Source organism: Nycticebus coucang, chromosome 20, assembly GCF_027406575.1.
Source record: "Nycticebus coucang isolate mNycCou1 chromosome 20, mNycCou1.pri, whole genome shotgun sequence".
NCBI lineage: Eukaryota > Metazoa > Chordata > Mammalia > Primates > Lorisidae > Nycticebus > Nycticebus coucang.
The window spans coordinates 52,033,549-52,048,915 of NC_069799.1; the positions used below are offsets into that span (position 1 = coordinate 52,033,549).

Here is a 15,367-nt window from a genome sequence, read left to right on the forward strand (position 1 = left end):
GGGTTGTGAGAGATAATTATAACTACAGGGGAAGTAGAGGGTATACTGAGAACACAAAACAGAGCATCTAATCCAGGCTTTGATGGACATGGGCAAGTCACCCAGGGGGAAAGTGACATGGAGGTTAAGATCTGAAGGCCCTCAGGAAGATTGGTGCTGAGAACGTGAGAAGAGGCAGAGAGGACAAAGATTGCAGAATATTGCAACCTCAAAGAACTATATAAACAAGGTGTACAACCAAAAAAAAGTTTGACAGAAAAAAAAAAGAAAAAACAAGTCTGAAAGATTGACAAAACAGAGAATGCAGTACAACTATAGTGCAAGAGACATAAGGCTGGAGAAAAGGCTAAGAGACAAATGGAGACAAAAGTCCTGACATGTCCAATAAGCTATTTTTGAATTATTTTGAATTTTACTTTAACATTAACGTCAATGCAGTGACAAGATCAAATTTGCAGTTTGTGAAGAAGGGACAAGATGGGAAGCTGGACTATACGAAGGAAGGTACTGTAAGAACTAAACATGAAAACAGCCTGAAAAATAGCAATGGCAAAAAAAAGAAAAAAGAAAGAAAGGAAAAAGGAAGAAAAGTGAAATATCTAAAGAGATATTTAGAAGACAAACTGATAATTGTGAAGAGAGAGGAATTGGTGATACTTCTGAGTTCCTGGTATGGACAAGAATGCATGTTTGTTCTAGACAGTTGAAGAAGCCTCAATAAATTCACAATGGCCTAAAACATAAAGTAGGAGAATTGAACGGGCAAGAGGTCAAGTTGGTTGGGGACAGATCAAATTTGTTTCTGTATACCAAATTGAGATTTTCTGACTTATTTTAAGGAGAACGGACAGCCACTGGGGAGCTTTACGCTTTGCCACACTTAACTCTCAGGAAAGTAAATAAGGGAAAATGAAAACTGAATAATTCTCACATATTCCAGGTATATAGCGATGCAGGCTGTACACTGCACAAGTACAGGGGATGCCATTCACATAGATTATGATGTAAATGGCACCCATGAAGAGGTGCAAAACACTGCAGTCATCCATGACATAGCATATTACATGGCTATCTGACTTGTTTTATGTGTCAGTAAAATAATAAACATATGTAGAGCACAGCTTATGTTTTAAACTTCTTTTCTATTACTCAAATTACCTAACATAGTCTAAACATACAGGTAGTCCTTATTTAAACACTTGGGGTCTTGACTCTAGAAACTACCATCTACTACAATTTTACTACTCTAACCATTTTATATTTTCCTATTGTAGTATAACTCTATCAACTTTAAGAAATTTAAAATTTTTATTTCTATAATAAAGTATTACATTGATATGACTATATTTTTACTGAAGCAAGTTTCACAACACTGATAAATTTTGTATAACATGTTCTCTTTCCTTCGCTGTTTTTTTTTTTTTTTGAGACAGTCTCACTATGTCGCCCTCAGTAAAGTGCTGGGGCGTCACAGCTCACAGCAAACTCAAACTCCTGGGCTTAAGTGATTCTCTTGCCTCAGCCTCCGCCGTAGCTGGGAGTACAGACACCTGCCACAATGCCCAGCTATTTTTTGTTGCAGTTGTCATTGCTGTTTAGCTGGCCAGGGCCAGTTCAAACCCACCAACCTCAGTGGCCAGCAACGTAACCACTGTGCTACGGGCACTGAGCCCATTTGTAAGATTTTCAAGTGAGTGAGATGTACAACAGAAAAAGACATGGAAAATTCAATTTTACATTATACTCTAGATAAAATGATTGGAATTTACATGTTTATAATTACATGAGGAAATATAAAACGGGCTTCTAATGTGGTTTTCAAATGAACATACATCCAAACCTTTTCCAGCTCTCTCTCTCCTGAGCTCTACCCCCTACATCCAAAATATTTACCACAGTCACCAACGTGTGTGTATCCCAACACACATCACCTCACCTTCCCATTGTTAGAGAGTGAAATCACCCTTTCCCTCTGCTTTTTTCCATTCATTCTATAAATGAATGGCTCTAATGTATCTAAGCAACCAGAAGCCCTGGAAATCATGCTGAACTCATCTCCTCACCTGACCCTGTCTCCTCTGAAGTCACTAAATCCTGCAGATTTTAGCCCTTTAACGTTTCTTATTCAACATGATGGCTACAACAAAAATAGTCACCTGGTCTTCCTGATCCTGTTTTAACCACCACCAATCAATTGTGTACACTACTGCTAAAATTATCTTTCTAAAACACAAAATGGATGCCATCACCCTTCCAATTAAAGCCCTTCAATGGCTTTCTACCAATTTCAGGAGAAATCCTAAGTTCATACAAGGTCCTTCATAATTAGGCCTGTTTTCCTCTCCCGACAAAACCAACTCTCCTCTCCTTGCCCAATTACCTCAAGCTCCAGCCATACTCAAGGTCTGGCCTTTTCCATCCAGTACCACACACATAATGTTCCCTGAATGAAGTTTTATCTGGCTAACTCCTAGAAAATTCAGCACAGATATCTCATTGAACAACACCACTCATTCCCAAATTTTGAGTGAGGTACCCTTCAAATAAGCAGTAATTTATTTTTGTGTCTTTCCATTAGTAAATAAGCACTATAAGCACACAGACTATGCCTTTTATTTTTGCATGACCAGCATCTAATCATCCATCTGGCACTCAGACACTCAATATGTGTTCATTGAACAATGAATGAACCAACTGTGAAAATTAATGTACAATGCTCTCCCTTCAGGTAAATTTTAGGCAAATTAAAAACAATATGGGTAATATTATGCTCATAGTTATTTTATTTTTACGTACAAGAAGTCAAGACATGACTTAGATTCATAATGCTTTAAGGAACTCAAATGGGTCATTTAAACTATTCCCTCACCTAAAATCACACCAAAAAGGCAAAATTCAATTTTCATTTGAAAGTCTTTTAGAGAGCTGCTAATTTTGAATTAGTCCTATCTTCTTTTACTAATGTGTTTCTCTTTTACAGTAAATACCTATTATATCCATCTGTCTGCAGAAGACTGGAAGCAGGAATGGGGCAGCCCAGAGAGTAAATAGGACAGGATAAAAAGGATTATCTGTTCCAAGAGGTTTCCTGAGTAACATTTAAAGAAAATATTTAGAAGACAGTTCAAAATCTATCTTTGGTTAGAATTAATTATTTATTTTGTTCATATGTCATTGTTTTAAACATTTTGAAATAGTTTAAAAGATACATATACAGGATATATACAGGCCTTCCCATGTAGTAAGTAGAGAGGACTGATAATTTTATCAGAAATATTGGTTAAGGAATTGCTGCAACTGAGCTCTGAACCTATAGGCACTGAGTTTCCTGGCAGGAAAACTAAAAGGAAAAGAAACATAAAATAAAAGGGAGCAAGAACAAGATTTTTCCTGAAATTTCCTATCTAGCACTTAGCTTGCCATATAAGCATTCATAAATATGTTAAATATCCAAATTTATGTTTATATTAAAAAAAATTTCTGGGGGCGGCGCCTGTGGCTCAGTGAGTAGGGCGCTGGCCCCATATGCTGAGGGTGGCGGGTTCAAACCCAGCCCCGGCCAAACTGCAACAAAAAATAGCCGGGTGTTGTGGCGGGCACCTGTAGTCCCAGCTGCTTGGGAGGCTGAGGCAAGAGAATCGTGTAAGCCCAAGAGTTAGAGGTTGCTGTGAGCCGTGTGACGCCACGGCACTCTACCCGAGGGCAGTATAGTGAGATTCTGTCTCTACAAAAAAAAACAAAAAAAAAAAATTTCTGGGCTCAGTAGCTATAACTCCAGCACTTTGGGAGGCCAATCACTTGAGGCTAAGAGTTCAAGCCTAGACAACACAACGAGACCTCATCTCTACAAAACATAAGAAAAATTAGCCAGGTATAGTGGTGAACATCTGCAGTCCCAGCTACTTGGGAGGCTGAGGCAGGAGAATCACTTGCGTCCACGAGTTTGAAGTTGTAGTAAGCTATGACAGCACCACTGTACTATAGCCTGGGTGACAAAACAAGGCCTTCTCCTTAAAAATAAAATAAAATAAAAGATAAAAGTAAAAAAAAAAAATTTGACAACCAGTAGGCGATGTCTCCAGTGATAGACTTAAAGAAGCTATGGAAAAATCTAAGTGTTATTTTTAAATAAGGCCTTACTTTTTTTTTTTTTTTTGAGACAGAGTCTCAAGCTGTGGCCCTGGGTAGAGTGCCAGCATCACAGCTCACAGCAACCTCAAACTCTTGGGCTTAAGCGATTCTCTTGCCTCAGCCTCCCAAATAGCTGGGACTACAGGTGCCCACCACAACACCCGGCTATTTTTTTTGTTGCAATTGTCATTGTTGTTTGGCAGCCCTGGGCTGGATTCAAACCCATCAGCTCCAGTGTATGTGGCTGGCGCCCTAGCCGCTTGAGCTACAGGCACTGAGCCAGCCCTTACTTTTTTTTTTAAGTGGTGTGTTATTAAACTAAGTCTACAAAGACATTTCTATGGAAAACTAATATAATCTAGTATGCGTAAATACTTTATTACACTTCTAATTTGACAGGTACAGAACTTAAATATTTTTAAAAAATGAATAGAGATTATTTCCTTTCGAGATACCCAGGTACATGTGCGTGAGCACTCACACACACACACACACATAAATATCACTTGTTTTCAGCAAGCTTTTTTTTTTTTTTTTTGAGACAGAGTCTCACTGTGCCTTGGTGTCATAGCTCACAGCAACCTCAAACTCTTGAGCTAACGTGATCCTCTTGCCTCAGCCTCCCTAGTATCTGAGACTACAGGCACCCATCATGATGCCTGGCTCATTTTTTGTTTTTCGTGGAGACAGCGTCTTGCTCTTGCTCTTTCTCAGGCTGGTCTCAAACTCCTGAGCTCAAGCAATTCACCAGCTTCAGCCTCCCAGATCAGCAAGATTTTTAACAAAGCCTGAATGAACAATAAATTTTAAATTGAGCCATCCATGTGATAGAAAGCATGGAAAGTATGGAAAAATTAATGTATCACTATGAAAATAAGAAAAGTCTAATCTGTATTCACATGAGCCATCCCACCCACTACAAGACAAGGCCAGAATTTTTTTCAAGATCTAGCCCTAGATTTCTCTAAGGGCCAGTACAAATACTCGAAAGAAATCTCAAAGTTTTGCCCTCAATGAATAAGGATAAGTACTTCACACAGAAGCATGATTAAAAAGGGGAAGAAGTATATACTCACATCAATTAACTGACAAATATCAAGCAGTTCCCTCTTCATTGTACTCTACCTCATATGTTCTCAAAAGCCCCAAGAGCAGGCAGTAAATCACAGGGCAGCTGACAGCCTGGGACTCTGAATAAGTCTCTAGACTTTTGCAGGTTCTCAGTCCAACAACTCTCTGAAGTGCTATGTTGTTGGTACTCAACTTCTAGTCCAGTGGGTTACACTTTACCCCAGGTACTTTCAAAGAGCTCCTGGGTTGATAAGATTCTTCTTAGGAGCCTGAGGAAGTCTAAAGGTCTTCTAGAGCTCTGAGACCAGTTTAAATCCTAAATAACACTTTCACTTCCTCAAACCTCTAGGTATTTAGCAATTAAAGTTGGTCCTTCTTATCTGGCCACCACTCAGATTCTCATGATGGGCCTCAAAAAACCCTCATCAGCCACCTTGTTTCACAATTACTGGACAGCCCTGAGTACCCAAAGACCTAAACAGAACACTTACTTCAATTTTTAATATCTAGGAATTCCTAGAACCATCTGAAAATAATTTTTTAATACTTATAAGGTGAAACTGAAAAGAGCACAAGACTAGGCAGCAATTAAGAAATGGGACACTGACCACTAACTCACTTTGTGACGAAGGCAATTATCCAGCCTGCTTTGGGCTAAAGTATTCACACTATTCCACTAACCTGAACTATTGTAAGAAAATATATTTTTTAAGATATATGAAAAAAACTACTCCTTCAAAAAACAAATTCAAGGGCAGTGCCTGTGGCTCAAAGGAGTAGGGCACGGGCTCCGTATGCCAGAGGTGGCAGGTTCAAACCCAGCCCTGGCCAAAAAAACTGCAAAAGAAAAAAATTCAAAAAACTTTTCTCCTTCATTCAATTACTCCTTCCTATTTAAACATTTTGAACTTCTACTCTCTGCTAAGCAGTATGTTGTACCTGGAATTTATAGTTAGTGGAGAAAACAGAAACTAGATAATTACAACTCTGATAAATACTATGAAAGGGAAATACTAGGTGCATGGGTAGCATACATCAAGACTTAATTTACTATAGGGCTCAGGGAAGGTTTTCCTGAGGAATCAACATCAAAATGGAACCATAAAGAATAAGTAGAAATCAGTTTGATAAAGAAGTATAAGAAAAGACTCCAGGCAGAAATGCAAAGGCCCTGAAGCAACATCCAAATACAAAGTTAAATGACTTTTCAAAACCTTTGAAAAAAATTTAAAATTTAAACTGTAACATTAAAATTTTACCCATAAAATTTGCCATCTCTAAGCTCCACCCTCTTACAGGCTTGTGGATAGCTTGGATGCTTTTTTTTATTTGTCCAAACTAAACAGTAAGAGCCTAATCCTTCTCTATTATTTTCCACTCTGTACCAATGCTTAGATAACAAAACAGATAAATGTCCATGTACAAACAGTTGTTTGAAGCACAGAATAATATTCTGAATGAGTTTTTGTTTTTAGGACATAGTGTTAGGTACATACAAGTTCAGAATTTCTTTTTTTTTTTTTTTTTGTGGTTTTTGGCCAGGGCTGGGTTTGAACCTGCCACCTCTGGCATATGGGACTGCGCCCTACTCCTTGAGCCACAGGCGTCACCCACAAGTTCAGAATTTCTATAGTCCCTGGCTTACTTTCCACTTCTCTATCCCTATCTTAAAAAAAAAAAAAAAAAAAGAAGTCAGTGCTTTGAGTTAATTATCTTTCACATTCACAGAGATTTCTTTTGTATAGACAAAATATCTCAAACCTAAATAGCATGATGGGTCAATTTTTTTGAAGTCAGTCTGCTAATTTTCTTTTCAGTTTAGATAAGCAGTTTTGATAAGAGGATTGTGGCACATGTACCATGTTTTAAATATACTATACATGCTTACTAGAAGCTTTTCCTTCTCATAGCATATTGAAGTACTAAATAGTTAAACTATAAGATTTTCACCTTGCTCCAGACATATGTAATCTAAAATCATATTATGTCAACAACATATATTATTTGTTTTCTTAAATTCTGAACCTATTAAATTGTCTCAACCTGTAAATTAGCTTCATACATATCCATATATAAAGTGTTACGTATAAATTTATTATTCCTATTCTTCTGAAAATGTAAGTACTGATTTACCATGTTTTAGTGTTTTACTACAGGTTATATGTAAAATTATTCCCCAATCTTATATAAATAACTGGTTCAAAAGAGGTTTATTTATATAGCTACACAGTTTAAAAACAATTCTCTAGAAGCTTTTATTACCTTATTTCAGAAGACCTCCCAAACTGATCTAACAGTGGCCTGGTATTCCATCATGCCACAAAACATGTTTGTTCTATTTTTTAACTAACCAACCCACCTTTAATTGCTGAAATTTTATGACTGGTGCAAGTAACAATGTATCATCTCCACTCTTCATGTGTTACAGATTACTCAGAGAAGGAAAGTATCAAAATACATGTTTAAATAGCTGCAAAATGTAATAGAAAGTACATAAGGAAATCTTACAATAAATCTTATAAACTGTTTAATTTCCATATATTTTCTTTTGATTTAGAGAAGGAATAAAACCCCCAAGAGAAAACAAAACCCTCACAGATAAATACTTTGTACACAGTTCTTTCTAGTAACAATTTTGATTAGAAATCAAATTCATTCTTTTCCAAATACTCTGGAGAAGAGATCTTCTAACACTTTGTCTGCTTAGGTAATTACTTTGGATGTATTTAATAAGGTAATTTCTCTTAATTAGAACATCAAAAACAAAAAAGTCAGAGATTTAAAATGAACTAAAAGTCTGTCAATATTCACCTTAAATATTCCCTTCATATGGAATGAATTGAAAAAATTTTAACAAGGGTAACTGGTTTGATCATGGTGCCTTCATGAAAAATATTTTTCACATTATTTTGGATCTATGATATATATTTACCTAAACAGGATATTGAGGTGGGGAAATAAAAAACCAAGATAAAAAATTTTCCAAATATGTGGACAGTTTGTCAGAGTCCAAGTCCTTTGTCAAAGGAGTAAAATGCAGTCATCTTATGCTACCAAAATGAAGGCATTTCACTGAAAAAAAGCTTGATCATTATATAATATGTGTCTGATACACATATATTGTGGCTCATTCAAAAGCATTTTCAAATGCATGGTGATTTAAAAAAAAAATAAACCATCTGAATGGCCAAGTAAATTATTAAGAAAAAAATTTTTCATAACAAGGTTATAGGTTATTTTTAATTAAAAAGTAACTATGTTGAAATATGTATGATCTGTCTCTATTTAAAATTATTAATACTAAAGGAATGCTTAGATTGAATCTTCATAACACAAAATGTTAAAATAAGTTCCTTAGGAAATGAAAAATCTTAGCATGCTATCCAGATATTAGTCAAGCACAGAGGATTTTAGAACATTAACTCATATCCCTTTCATATTCTATCATTTCATAAGCCAGAGCACAAGTGTAGACTCTCATATCTAAGCCAGTTATACTCTAGTGATCACTTAGCCTGCCGGTTTAGATTAAATGCCATAATGTTCTCTACATTGTACTCTTATGGGAAGAGGTAACCTGCTCCTACTCACTAAAAGGTGATACTCCATATCTTAAGTGTTACGTATGACTTCAATATTTCAGTATTAAATTTTAAATTAGCATCAATTATTTCCCAGTTTTAAAAATAACATTTGCCTGCACACATATTGTCCAGAAAGTAAACCATCTGTAAATAGTAAGTGCCCATTCACAAAAGCCATTGGATAAGACTGAAAGGGGAAAAAAAGTAACTGCATTTAAAAAAAATGTAATATGCTCTAAAAAACTTCACTTTGTACCTATAAAACACTGTGTGCCCAGTTTTGTTCTGGATACTTTGAGGACTACAGGTACAAACATATATACACACAGAAGAAAATTAATCCATATTAAACTGTATAACAAAAGATGATCAATTTTGAAATGACAAACTTTTAGAAATGGAGAACAGATTAGTGGTTGTCAGAGTTAGGAACAGCAGGAGGTGAGTGTAGTTATAAAAGGGCAACACAAAAGATCCTTGTGATGATCAAAGTCTTCTGTATCTTGGCTGTGGTGGTGGTGGTTAGTGGGTACACCTCGGACAAAATTATATAGCATAAAATACACACATACATACACAAATAAGCACAAATAAAATTAGGGGAAACCTGAATAGTATCAATGGATTTTTATCAATGTCAACAACCAGGATTTCTCTGCATTGTGATCAATTGCATGTGAATGAACCTATAATTATTTCAAACTAAAAAGTCTTATGCGTGATTATAAAACACACTTTCTCCATTCTAAATACATAGCCCCCAAGAGAAATACATGAGGAATAAACACCAAAATCCCAATAACAAAGGAAATTACCACACAGGTGCAGCAGTAATCCCCCTCGAAGAAACCCAGAGTAAGTCTATGTCTAAATACTCTGTCAATATGTTCTCAATTTTCCTCTATGTGCTTTAATTTAAGTTAGTTTTAAAGATCACATCCTATAAACTGAAGATCTCTCTCTCTCCCCTTCCCTGGAAGAATGAAGAGTTCGTTTGGACTGAGAGTTAGAATGAAAGCACATAAGAATTTTGGGATAAAACAGAAAAGAAAAGGAAAAAAAAAGAATTTCACAAAGTCTGGTCTTTACCTACTTTGAATCTCTTACAGCAGAGTCAAACATATTCTTCTGTCACTAAGCCAAGTCTAGAAATAACGTGTAAACTACTCTGGAATATTCCTTTGCTGTGAGGAATCAGAAAGTGTCCGACGGTAGGGTGACATGCAACCGCAATGGGCCTGATTAGGGTAGATGCCCATTGCTGTAAAATGACTTCCAGGCAATTCGTATGGCCTTGACTTTCAACCTGACATTTATCTGACTGCAAAGAAAATGAAAATGAGGACTTCCAAGCCCCTGCCACACCAATGTAGAAGCTTCCCTTTCTCTCAGCCTCCTCCTCAAAGACCAGTTAAAGAGATGGGGTGCTTCCACAGCCCTTCACAGCCCTTCGTCCTCCTGTCGCCATCCCGCCGCTTCCCCAGCGCTCAGCTGCCTGGCCGAGCGTGGGGGACCAGGGGCTAGGCAAGGCCGGGGCGCCGGGCAACGAGAGGCTGGAGATACCCGGGAGAGGCAAGGCAGGGCCAAGAGCGCAGCGGGGGAGGGGGGATCAGGCCGCAGGGACGCGCGAGGTCAGCAGCAGATAACTACGCCGGTTCACGGATTCGGGGGCCGTGGGGAGAGCTCACCCGCATTCTGCAGCGTCTCGATGTTTTGGGGTCTGGTCGCCAGCTCCGCCACCATCTGCACGAACTGGGTCCGGGCCTTCTGGTACTGCTCGAACACTGCCGGAGAGAGAGACTCGGTGGAGCCTCGCGCTCGCCCCCGTCGGCCCCGCCGCCCGCCGTCGGGGCGCAGGCCAGCCCCGGGCCCTACCTTGCAGCACCTGCCGCTGACTCATGGTGCCCGTTCGCCAGCCCCGACCAACAACCGGATAGCGAGTCCGCCGAGGGGGCGACCGCTCGGCCTCCGACGGGATCCGCTCCTCTGTGTACCCGCGTCGCCCGGGCAACCGACCGGAACCGGACGCGGCCGTCTCGCGGCAACCGCCAGGCCCGGCCGTGACGTCACGGCCGCGGTACCCGGGCGTCCCGCGCCGGGGAAGGCTATGCCACGGCGGCCACCCCAGGGGGAACTCCGCCTGCAGGGGCTCCCCCCGGATGCCGAAGTCACCCAAACGCCCCGGGGATCGTCCCCCGTCCAGTGTCACCACCCTGCCTGGCGGGCGCCCAGCGCCCTCCAGAGCTTGGGGATCTTCGCAAACCGACCCCAGACCGACGTGGTTTCCCGGCCGCGCGGGCCGGGACAGGCGCGGGGAGAGTCCCACCAGCCCAGGGACCTCGGTCCAAGTGCGGCGGGACAAGTGGACAGCAGCCCTGAAGCTGTCTTTGAACATCGACAGCCAAGAGAAATCTCACGCGTGGTATCGTGTAATCTGACAAAGACATTAGTGTCAGTGCTGCCCTAAATCAGTGTTCCCCTCTTTAATTCACCTGTTATCTACCTGGCATTTCTGTTCTCAAGATTCCTGGAGGACCATGTTCATACACGTAATTACACTCTATTGAAAGCATTTAATGAGAACTCAGATTCAGTCAGAAAATCAGATGAGGAAAGAATATGATAAATGTCTTGTCTCCTGTGGTTTTCTCCTAATTACTACTAATTTTCCTGTTTCCTCACATTTATGTCATTTTTAAACATTTTGTCTTTGTCTCTTCAATTTAAGCTTCATGCTGAATGACATTTCTGAGAGACAGGGAGAGAGAATGAATAAGAACCTTTACCTGGAAAACCAGACTTCCCTAGTTTACATAACTTGAACCCTTTACCCAGTGTCTTTTAACAAAATTGAAGTACTTAATCTATCATCAGTTTCTAGCTTGTCTTTGAAAATCATATACCAAATGTTCCAATGATAGGTGTCAACTTTATATGTTTCTCCACCAGGAACTACAATTTCATTAGGTGTGTGTAGATAGTCACAGCTGCTGCTGAGTAATGTCAGCAGGAAACCCCTTGATAGTTCTTCTTCTATGAAAACAAGAATGCAGACTTCAGCTGGTTCTCATATTTGGAGTGAATCCTCTATAATAATCTGTAAGACCTCACCCTGACCTGAGCTCTCTGATGAAGTCAGAAGTGGAGTTCCAAATAGGGGAATGGACCAGCAACCAGAGAGAGGAACTGTGTTTAATCAAGTCCCTGATGCCCCAGAACTAGTACCTGTCTTTCCCTTTTGCTGTTTCAGAAGCCAGTGATATCCACAATATTTTTACTTAACTATAAGGCATAAATTTTATAATGATCTTACATTTCCCTAAGGGAACAGGTCTTTTGAAATTAAAGTTGTTGTGCATTCCCATTTAGAGATGTTGGGGAAAAACACTGAGCAAATAATTAAGTCACAAATTAACTGTTTGTAATTTTATTTTCAGTTCCTTGTTGCATTGTTTTTAAAAATCCCCCTAAAACTAAAAGGTCCCATATTTAGTTTCACTCCTTCCACAAACAATTCAAACCTCTAAACTCCTATAGCTGCCACTTATAGCAACTGCTTTATTATTTGTTTTCTATTTCAAGTGTTAAGAGCTCAATAGTGAAAAAAAAATGTCCAAACCTACAAACTTAACACAGTGTACTTATAGGACTTCTACAAAGTTCTTTGAAAACATAAGGCCAAGGGGTAGGTAAATAATTTTAAACTCTAAAGTCTAAATATCTACCTTTGAATCTTTGAGTTAAATAGTATTGTTTCTGATTAGACATAATAAATGATGCCTACTTTCTACCTAAAATCGGACATAACAAATAAACTAGATCTTTGCTCTTTACTCTAGCTTTCTTTTTAAAGTCTTTAAAAATTAAATGGAGAAATACAGCACAGTATGATCATAATATGCATATAAATAAAATTGCTCGTAATTCAAATATAAAATGAATTCTAGATTTCTATTAGGAGAAACAGATTTCTTTTATTAACAGGAAAACCAATCTAGATTTTGACCCATTTTTCAACTTACTAGCTTTAAATCAAAATATCATTCTGTTGCATAAAGTTAATTCCCCATGATCACATACACACTACAGAAATCTCTAAATTAACAATTAAACAGTGAAAAAGAAAACTACTCAAAGGGGTAACTTCAGTTTTAAAAAAGTGTTAATAAGAGTACTGCTCTTAAAGTACCAGCTGACTTTAGCTGTATATAATGTAATTGACACATAACACTATACATTTGATTGAGATTGAAACATCTGAACAACTTGCAAAAGTGTTTCCATGAAAGGTTGAAAGGTTTTTTGGAAACCTTTGGCTCCTTTTGTAAAAAACTAATCAATCATAATATGTAACTTTAAGATCATTTTTAAAACTTAATTCCTTCTTTATTTATGAAAAGGAGACTGAAAAAGACAATAGGATAAAAGTTTTAAAATCCTTTTTTATTTCCCTTTCCATATCTTCTCTGAGAATTCAGAAAATCCCATTATCATGGGAATATCTGCTATACATGCCTAAAAGAAACTTTGCTAATTTTAACATCCAGGTATTTTTTTCTTCTGCTCCTAGCTATATTTTAAAAGTTAAAACTTTATGTATATACCAATTAGGTATTAACATCCATATTTTAAAATCTGTTCTTGAGGTGAATCAAGCCAAACATATATTAAATATCCATATCTGCTAAACACTGCTAATTAAGAGAATGTGCCTTTCCTCTAGCACATAAAGTCTAGTAAGAAATAGACATTAATTCATTCTACAAGCATATACTTACCCCAGTCTGCATTAATTCATCCAACAAGCATATACTGCAGCCTGCCACTGTTTTAAGGGCTGTGACTGCTCTAAGCACCAGTAGTGTTTTGGGAGCAAAGATGAGGAACTAAAAGAAAAGCAAGTGAAGGGAGAGACTACCTAAAACATCATTCAAATAATAAAATCCTTCTCATTTTTGATAAACACTATCTGAGTTTTATGCAGTTAGAAACGTCCTTTCCCCCAAGTTGATTTTCCCCAAAAAATAATGTGTTCACATTTTAAAAGATATTCAATTGCATGTAATTGTCTAAGTTAGGGGAACACAAGGATATTTGCCAACATCAAATCTAAAATGACTAAAACTCCATATTTACATACTTGAGTTGAAAATAAAGGCATTACATACTCCATAATCAAGTTAGTAGACCCAAAATTGATCTATAATGATGAAAGCAAACATCTCAAATGTTGCACTTCTTTTGAGAAATAAAGTCGGGATTTTACAGTTTGGTCTGAGCAGATTATCCAGTCCTGTTCTCAAGTTCATCAGGGAGCAAAGAGAGTTGGACACTTTCATCTGGGAAGGGAAGATTAACATTTCTATGCATGTTTTGTGTTTGTCTTATTTCATATTCTTGAGTTTTCAAACTTTTAATGTCAACTCTTTACTTTTAAACTTCAAAGTTTTGTTTTGTTTTTATAGTGTTAAGGCCAATGGAATGTTAAAATGGCAATGATTTACTTGGCCCCCATACCTGTACATGGCTTCCTTTACCAGTAATTCAGAAGATGCAGAGGTTAATCCTATCTTCTACTCTTCCAAAGAAATCCGTAATTAGGGGTTTCTACACAAGAATAGTTCTACTTCCCCCCAAAAGGCACCATATAGTGCAACGTGAATGATACTAAAAACTGATCTTTTTAATGTTGAAGTCTGGAATACTCCCTAACACTAAGGCAATGGCATGCATCAAAACCCAAATTATTGCAGTTTACCATGTGATAAAGATATCTTTTTACCTACATAAGATCTCCTAATTAAAAATTGTACCCAGCCTACATCACCAGACAGGAAACCCCAAACGCCTTGCCACAAAACTCCGCCAGCCTCTCTCCCTTTCAACACGCCCCCTCAGCCATCCGACCCCTTTAAAAATCTTTGCGTTGGTAGACTTGGGTCACAGAAGGTAGGTACTATTCCTCTCCGACCTTTCCCCAAACATTTTCTTTTAGCAGTTTCAGAGTTTCAGGTCTCAGATTTAAGTCTTTAATCCATTTTGATTTGATTTTTGTAGATGGCAAGAGGTAGGAGTCTAGCATCACTCTTCTGCTTATGGATATCCAGTTTTTCCAACAACATTTATTAAAGAGAACGTCTCTTGTCCCACCTTTCTATTAGCACACGACACAAGAGAAAAAGGTCATCCGTGTCACCTAAGAAAGGACCCCTGGAGTCCACCAAGCCCGCGGGGGACACAGCCCACGTATCCCGCGGGTGCTGGTCCTGTAAAGGTTGCGCTGTGGCTGGTTTGCCCTGCCCAAGCTGGACGCGGGCATGTCCCCGAGTGGGCTGTGCCCAGTGTCCTCTGTTCCACCCTGCTGGCAGGCAGCTGTGCCCAGAGTTGACAGGGGTGTCGGGACGAGGGGAAAGGGAAAATGTGATACTCTCCGCTTCCCCGGCTTTTGCCATTAGTACAAAGTTTCTCCAGCGAGCAACCTCTCGGAGACTGGAGTTTCCAAAGGGGAACCGGGAGGCAGTTTGGGGCCGCCTGCGGGGCTGGCGGTGGACGGCGGAGAGGCCGGCCAGGCGGCTCTGGGG

The 15,367-nt window shown here is 38.8% G+C and overlaps 1 protein-coding gene across 3 annotated transcripts in view; it reads right to left on the reverse strand.

The window, feature by feature from the left end:
• Positions 1 to 10,803, reverse strand: part of SPAG6 (sperm associated antigen 6) — a 66,162-nt gene extending 55,359 nt beyond the window's left edge. The window contains exons 1-2 of one of the 3 annotated variants that reach the window (XM_053572326.1): positions 10,662 to 10,803; positions 10,475 to 10,570 (exon numbers count right to left, since the gene is read on the reverse strand). In XM_053572326.1, the coding sequence (XP_053428301.1) occupies positions 10,475 to 10,570; positions 10,662 to 10,686 (121 nt within the window). In that variant the 5' untranslated portion in view covers positions 10,687 to 10,803. Of the gene's footprint in view, positions 1 to 10,474; positions 10,571 to 10,661 lie in introns of those variants that run through there. The other 2 variants (XM_053572327.1, XM_053572328.1) reach the window with 2 other exon arrangements.
• Between the last annotated feature and the right edge of the window lie 4,564 nt (positions 10,804 to 15,367).